At 30.8% G+C, this 8,708-nt stretch overlaps 1 protein-coding gene across 1 annotated transcript; it reads right to left on the minus strand.

The window, feature by feature from the left end:
- Positions 1-4,332: 4,332 nt before the first annotated feature.
- On the minus strand, positions 4,333-6,486 carry LOC107486282 (uncharacterized). Its single transcript, XM_016106831.3, has 2 exons — positions 6,007-6,486; positions 4,333-4,588 (listed from the first exon to the last, which is right to left on the minus strand). Exons 1-2 carry the CDS (start codon positions 6,484-6,486, stop codon positions 4,523-4,525), a joined length of 546 nt encoding a protein of 181 aa, XP_015962317.2. The 3' UTR covers positions 4,333-4,522.
- Between the last annotated feature and the right edge of the window lie 2,222 nt (positions 6,487-8,708).

The raw sequence follows: 8,708 nt of genomic DNA on the forward strand, positions 1-8,708 counted from the left end.
ATGTCATCATAATATTTTATTTTCATGTATATATAATTTTAAAATAGATAAATAAAATTACTAGATTAAATATTTATTGATAATTAAAATTTTTGGAATATGGTAAACTTTATTATTTCAATTATTAGATTTATGAAATCCACATATATATCACATTAAAAAAATTACTCAATGATTTAAGTCACTAAAATTTATACCTGTTATAAACAAATCTGCCTTCTATAAATTTTCTACTGCCATTTTGTGTTGACTTTAATTTTGTCTTATGTAAGCAAGACAGAGTCTAACAAAATTTTCCTCTGTTTACATCGTACTAATTAATATATTCACTTATATTACTTTGTCTTCTCAAATAAGGGTTTACAAATTAAAGTTCCATATTCAATGGCCGGATTCATCATGACGGTGTTGACAAAATAATTCAAAGTTGTGTGAATGTATTATCGAACAGCTATAGGAGAAAACTATTCACAAGAGAAGGAACTTGTGCAAAGGCAAAAACAACATAAAACTTTTAAGGATCTGGTTAAGAGATATGTTAAAATTATTATATTAATATTTTTTAATTAAAAACATACAAAATTTATGTTTCTAATATATATTTTATATATTTATTAAAAATAAAAATTACTATTAATTATAATAGTTTTAATATGTATCTTAAGAACACATCTTAACTAAATTTAATTTTCAAGTATGTCATACCATAAGGAACGATCAATTAAAAACGTTTTCAAGCTCATGAATAAGAATAACTATGTGAAAATACATTTATCAAAATGAAATAAATGCAAAAGAAATTTATTATATCCATTACAATCTTACCAATAATGTTAAGGGAGTCACTTAGACAAAGACGTTAAAAATATCTTTTTATAAAGATATTTTTTAACAATTAAAATTTAACACATATAATTAATTAAATACGATTATTTTTGTTAAAATTAGACTAGACAAATTAATTTGACAGAAAAATGGTGAATTAAATTTTGAACTGGTCTAAATTAATATTATTTTTTTATAAAAAATAACTACAATACTCTAAGAGTATTTTAATCATTCTCTATAATAAGGATATTGTAGTCATTTTTTATAAAAAAAATATTAATTTAGATCAGTACAAGATTTGATTCACCATTTTTTTTGCTTAAATCAATTTGCCTAGCATAATTTTGATAAAAATAACATGATTTAATCGATTATATATGTTAAATTTTAATTATTGAAAAACATCTTAAAAAAACGTTTTAAGCGTCTTTATCTGAGTGTCTCCCTAATGTTAAATATTTTATTAACAATAATATTAAATTAAGTATCACGTACATATCGTATTATGACATCTTAAAAAGAAAGGAGATTTAAACCTGCGACCTCTTAGATGATTATAGAAAGATTATGCCATTTGTGTTATAACTCATTAGCTAAAAAAATACCGCTATTCACTATAAATACATCATTGCAATATACTCAACATCCATAAAAACGGGTTTTTTATTTTAATAAATAAATTAATTATAATAATTATAAAAATAAAAAATTTAAAAATATTTATCAAAATAAATATTTTTTTCTTATCTCGTTTATACTGTAAATGAGATAATTTTACATGCATCTCGTTTACAGTGTAAACGAGATAAGAGAGATGGACGCGACATGTGTATATCTCGTTTACACCGTAAACGAAATACATATATTTAAAAAAATTGAGGGAGATAACGTGAGAGATAACGTTTTTTTTATCTCTCATGTTATCTCCTACTATCTAGCCGTTTCAATTCTCTTCCCATTATCTCCATCAACTTTTCTTAATAATTGGCAAACGATTATTTTTATTTTTCAAATTTAAATCAATCCAATTGGGTCGTAAATTAATCTAAAATTTTTTATATACATTTAAATAATAGGAAAGATAAATTATTTATTTAAAATAAACATATTGTTGAGTTAAGAAATTAACTAAATTAATTAGTGATGACAAACATTATTTTTGGGTAAAATAAATAATTAGTGTTGATTAATATATGTTGCTACTTATTTATTAATGCATGCCAAAACCAAAATAAAAGCAAGCAGCCCAAGCTGAATGGAATCAAGATACAAGGCTAGCGGGCTATAAAGAAAAGAAAACCCAAAAGAAAAACAAAGAAAGAAGACAGATGGGCCAAACGGGTTGTTTGATGGATATCCGATCCAAACTCAAGTTGATTTCAAATCCCTCCAACTTGATCTCACTTCCAAAGCAACATCCCTCTTTTCCTCTGTCTTAGTCAAATCACAGAAAAATGAGAAAGAGAGAGAGAGCGTATTTCCTAAGCTAATCACCAAAGAAGCAAGAAAGAGAGAGATTAAGCTTGAAAGGCAAATGTTAAATCAGCAAGTTCAAACCAAATTAAGTTTAGGTTAAAGGTAACCCATTTCCTCATACATGCAACACAATTTCTTCTCTTCATCTTCAACTCTCTGTCACTCCGTTTTGAGCTATATGGAAAAGAGGATTTCTATTCCTCACTGCTGTGTATCTACGGTCACAAGTGATACTTGGGGACCAAGTTCTGTTTCAATGGTCAAGATCTGGATTTACCATTGAAGAAATTTTTTTCTGTGAGACAGTGGGTTAGTGAAACTCAAGCCTCAAGAAGTTGACATTGGAAGAACAACCAAGCAACATGCAAGAAGATACAAGAAGCTTTCTGTTCATTCATAGGTAAGGAGAGAAAAATAGAGTTTGGTGAGTTGTGTTCTGCAAAGAAGATCCTCTACTTGGATAATGCTTTCTTTCAAAGAAGCATTCGGCCAATACTGAAGAACTGTATCTGAGGTTTGCAAATCTGGTTTTGCACATAGCGAAGAGACTGTTGATGAAGTCAATCTCCTTCATGTTTTACAGATTGTGATGTACTTTTCTATTTTTATCTTTCTGTAATTTCTTGTGTGAAAAGGCATATTGAGAGAGCTCAAGTAAAAGCTATGAGTGAAAAAAGGTTGAGTGATACACTTGAGAGAAAAGTCTAGAGTTATTTTCAGATATCTTTAGGCATGTCTATGTCTTGTATCTTGTACCTGTGAGATATTCCTTTCTTAGTTGGGTTAGCACTAAGAATGAATAGTTAGGTATTAGCATAGTCAATGTCAAGTTATGTTAGAACTTGAGTGTGAAAGGATTGGGTCAATCCTGTGGAATTGGTGTATGTAATACTTTTAATTATAATGAAAATTCTTCCATTGTTGTGAAGGAGACTGGACGTAAGTACCAAGATACATGCTGGTGTTAGCTTTTCGCTTCTCTGCTATATTATATTTTCTGATATTTATGAGACAAAAATAAGTTGTCTCATAAATTTCCGCCTGCTGAGTACAAACAGAATCAGAATTGAAAGTTTGTTTTAAAAGGTCATAACTGCAATTCAAAGGAAGGTATAGCTTCAACTCCCCTTGTCTAAGCTTACCACAACCTTCACTTGTTAACACGTTTATGTGAAAGCCCGTAAGTGCACGTAAGCACGTTTTCTAACTATCCACTGTTAATTCTATTGTTTCTAACCGACAAAATTTTTAAATTTTTTGTGTACTCTCTTGTATTAATTTTTAAATTCAAATTATATATGTTTTAAATTTTGTTTGTTGAATTGGAGTATATAAAAATTTGAAATATATTTAAATTTTGTTTGTTGTATTGTATAGGAGTATATTTAAATTATATTTCAAATTTTTATCTATTCTTATGTAACAAACGAAATTTAAAATATATATAATTTGAATTTAAAAACTAATACTTAAGAGAGTACATAAAAAATTTTATTAGTTAGAAACAATAGCATTAATAATGGGCAGTTAGAAAAAAAAACCGTGTTAATAGTGGGACGGTGGGCATAGAATTCAATGGTCCCAGAACGTTTGGACTATTAAATGGTCCCATAACAAAATATGTTTTTTAGATTTTTTAATAACTGCTAAATAGTCCTTTTTTAATTTTAATTACAAATTAATCCCATATATTTTATTTAATTATAAAAATTATTTTTTATTTTATAAATAATTATTTTATCATAAATCTATCATGTTTATTAATAATCAAGAACAAAAATAATAACGAATTAGATCTTCCATTGATCCTAATAATTTTTTTGGCTATTCCAATTAGGGGTGTAATCGGTTCGGTTTGGTTCGGTTTTGGACCGAAAACAAACCGAACCGACCTGATCGGTTGAATGCTGATATCAACCATTCGGTTGGTTACTCTCTAGACAACCGAACCGAACCGAACCGAACCAACAGCGGTTTGGTTCGGTCGGTTTTTTTGGTTTTTTTATACCTAATAAACAGAATTTAAAATATCATAAAATAAAATTTAAAACCTTCAATAAACCAGAATAACAAGAGTATATCATATCCAAATCCAGTACAAATTCAACTTAATTAAATATAAAACAAAGGCAATTAAAAATGTCCAGCAAAACAACAAAAATAAACACACTTTAAACCACAACAGTCACTTTAAAACAAATAAAAATCAAACAGCCAATCAACCAGCATACTTAATCTGAATCCACACCAGACTCATCCTCATCTTCTCCGGTTGGTGCAATTTCTACAAAAATAAAACAAGAAAATCAATATAGATTATAAATATAATATAGATTATAATCAACAGAATTTAAATTCATTAACAGCTCTAACAGACCACCCAAAATAAAAACAGAAAATCAATATTGATGTGTTTCTTGTCACACAGTTAAAAATAAAAACAAAAAAACCTTCAGCAACTTTCACCTTCATGTATGACAACTCATCACTTCTAAGTTCTAAGACTAGTCATTTTTTGTTTCTGCTTCTAATATTGGATAACTTACCTTTCAATACAAGCCAAAACCTTTTCTCAAATCAATCAAAAATAGTACTAGTGTTAAGGTGGTCCATAAATTCAGAATAACAGCACCTAATATTGGGTCTGAACTTCCCTGCAACACCCTTACACTATTAATTATCTCATATTGGAAATCACTCTTTTTTTTCTCTTTTAAAATATTATAACCCTCAAAATTTAGGGTCAATAGCATTATATTTTTATTTCTCTGTTTTTAAAATAGAAAATATGTTTTTCAAGCTAAATGATTCGTCAGTTTTCAAAATAACTAGACAGGTAGGTAATATTGAAGATTAATATTGAGCAACACAAACAACAAAACTCTGTTTTGTTCCAACAACAAAAACTGTGGCAGAGAGAGAGACACACACAAATCACCAGGTATTAAGAGTAGCTTCAAATTAAAGATACTAGACACTAGACACTAGACATCAAACATGGCAAGAAGAAATAAATATCAAATTGCACACTGCAAGTTAAAGATATTCTAGTATGTAGTATTAGTTCTAATTAAGCAATCTAATAGCAAAACTTGATCATACTCAATTGCCATAACACCATCTATAGAATGAATCAAAATTTTGTACAACTTTTTGGCTTTACACCAGAAAACGTGCTTCAACGATAATCATACAATACAAAAACTTATGCTGACACTAGCTAGTGCAAAATAATCCAATGATTTTTTGTTTCTTTTCTTGCCTAATGTTCCAAATATACTACTTCTTGGCTCTATTATCAATGCATAATCCAATTTTCTTTAACAAGCATACATAGTTTAACCTTTAGAACAAGTTCAGATTCATAGGAATTGGTATAAATAAAATTATCAGCAGCAGCAACAACAATAAATAGCTAAATTAGAAGCAACAACAACACTTATAGCAGCTACAATTCAATAATGCACTGCAAAGATTCACTTATAGCAGAAGCAACAACAAATTCATTATCAGCTAAAAGCTAAGAAGCAAAAAAGAGGAAGCAAAATTCAGAATTTCTAAAAAAACATAACCACAAAGGCACAAACAGAATTTCTAAAAATCATTACCACAAACAGAATTTGTAAAAACAATTGTTCAGGTTAAATCAAGCACAATATCACTAAACAGAATCTCTAAAAATAATTGTTCAGAATTTCTAACCTCCGAAGAAGACATTGTGGAGTTGCTTTCTGCAGGAGATGGCTTGGTGACAGGAGTGCTGCTCGGTGCTCGAGTTGGACTGCGACGGCCACTGGAGTCTTTTTTGGCGACTGGACTGCTGCTCGGTGACAGGACTGCTTCTCGGTGAATGGATTGCTCCTCGGCGACGGCGACCCAGCGAGGCAGTGACGGCGACCCAACGACGGCAACCCTGCGACGGCGATGACTGAAGAGAAGAAGAGAGGAAGAGAAGCTAGGGTTCTCCTTCAGGGTCTCCTTCTCTCGAGCATGGTGGAATCGAAGGTGGAAGTGTGGAACCGTCAACCGTGGAAGAGAAGAACAGCAACAGAGGAAGAAAGCTAGGGCTCCGAATTGTAATTTCGCGTAAAAGAGAGGAAGAAGGCTAGGGTTGTTGTGAAGTTGCCCTTTTATACCTAGGTTAAAGGGCAACTTAGTAAAAACACACCATTGAACCCTCATTTTTCGGTTCGGTCCGGTTCGGTTCGGTTTCTTCCGAGTCAACCGAAAACCGAACCGAACCGATCGATTTACTTCGAAAAAAACCGAAAAAAAACCGGTTTTTTCGGTTTTCTGATCGGTTGTTGTAAAATTCGGTTCGATTCTGCGGTAATTTTCGGTCCGGTTCAGTAATTTTCACCCCTAATTCCAATCGATTAAAAGATTATATATGATCCGTGACGTTCGTGATAAACCATAAAATCGTGTTTCCTTGAAATCCAATCGATTGGAGTATCAAACCAATCGATTGAAAATTGTAAGGCAGCATGATTTTCGCATAAATCAATCGATTGAACGATGAATTAAATATGGAATTTTTATAATTCAATCGATTGTTTAGAATTTCCAATCGATTGAATGCTTCAAAACAACCTGAGGTCTCACAATTCAATCGATTGCTTTTGTTACTCAATCGATTGAATTCACCAAAATAATATGGATTTGCCAAATTCAATCAATTGGTTATGCAACCCAATCGATTAAAATGTGTACTACGCCTATTTCAATCTTGTTATCGTTTTTAGAAATTATCTTGTTATTCATCTATCTTATCTTTAAAATTCTATCTTTAATTTTGATTTAGATACTCTAATATTATCTTTTCCTTACTATTAACATTATAAATTGGTGAATAATCCATCACCAATTATTCAATCCCACCATTAAAATTGTGTATCATTTTCTTTGATTATAAAAAATTTCATTGTTTATTGAACTTTTGAAGAAGCTACAATGGGGAACAAGTGAAGATGGTGATTGTGAAAAGGATTCCAAGTGGTTTTGCTCTTCTTGTTGTTTTCTTAGTGGTTTTGGTTAATGGCATATTTGGTTCGTACACTTTTATTGATAACTATCTTATTGTTTGTGGTTCTTCGAAGAATATTACATTCCAAAGTCGCAATTTTGTTTTTGACTCGCAGCATTCGAAACTCATATTGAAAACTCAAAACTCGGTTGTTGCGGGTTCAAATTCCAGTGCTCCTTATCACAAAAATTTCATCGTTCAATCCATTGGTTAATATGATCAATTGATTGATTTATGCGAAAATTATGATACTTTATAATTTTCAATCGATTGTTTTGTGATAAATTATAATCCAATCGATTGGATTTCAAGAAAACACGATTTTATGGTTCATCACGAACGTCACGAATCATATATAATATTTTAATCGATTGGAATAGTAAAAAAATTTATTAGGATCAATGGAAGATCTAATTCGTTATTATTTTTGTTTTTGATTGTTAATAAACATGATAGATTTATGATAAAAATAATTATTTATAAAATAAAAAAATTTATAATTAAATAAAATATATGAAGTTAATTTGTAATTAAAATTAAAAAGAACTATTTAGCACTTATTAAAAAACATAAAAAAAAAACATGTTTTGTTATGGGACTATTTAATGGTCCAAACGTTATGGGACCATCGAATCCTATGCCGGGACGGTGCACTTACGTGCTTTCACATAAACATATTAACGTGTTTAGTTTAAATGGACCATCAATTTTTTTCTATTATTTAAAATAGACGGTTTATCTTTTCTGTTAGGAATAAGTACTTTTTTCGTCCCCAAGGTCTGGAGTCGAAATCAAAATTGTTCCCGACTTTTTTTTTTATTAAAATCATCATCAACATTCAAAAATGCTTTAAAATAATCATTTCCCGAATTTTTTGACCAAAATACCCTCATCATCATCATTCTCCTCTTCACCTTCCTCACCCACCACCACCACCACCACCAAACAGCAACAACACCATACCACCACAACCACCATCAACAGCAAAAATACTATACCACCACAACCACCATCAACACCAACACCACCACTAGCATCAAGCCCCTCACCGTAACTCCCCACCCCCTCACCCCACTCCCTCACTGTAACCCTCACCCCTTCCTCATGCCCCTCTCTTCATGGTCATCATCATCATCATCGAAAGATTTCATCATCAACAATAATTTTCATAAAAAATTCAGAAATTCAAATTTCAACAACAACAAATTTCATAAAAAATCCAGTTCACAGAAAAAGAAGAAAAAGAAGAAGAAAAAGCGGTGGTGCAGTGCGGTGGTGCGACAATATGGAGAAGAAAAAGAAGAAGATGATGATGATGATCGTGCGGTGGTGCGGTGCGATGCGGTGCGGCAGGACAGCAGGACGGCGGTGCAGTGTG

The sequence above is a fragment of the Arachis duranensis genome, chromosome 4 (assembly GCF_000817695.3).
Source record: "Arachis duranensis cultivar V14167 chromosome 4, aradu.V14167.gnm2.J7QH, whole genome shotgun sequence".
NCBI classification, from domain to species: domain Eukaryota; kingdom Viridiplantae; phylum Streptophyta; class Magnoliopsida; order Fabales; family Fabaceae; genus Arachis; species Arachis duranensis.

Bases quoted from the DNA above. Each gene is read 5' to 3' on its own strand.
- LOC107486282 (XM_016106831.3), bottom strand. From the start codon at position 6,486: ATGAGGGTTCAATGGTGTGTTTTTACTAAGTTGCCCTTTAACCTAGGT. The intron at 4,589-6,006 runs GTTAGAAATTCT...TTATTTTTGTAG, and splicing joins CCACAATGTCTTCTTCGGAG to AAATTGCACCAACCGGAGAA.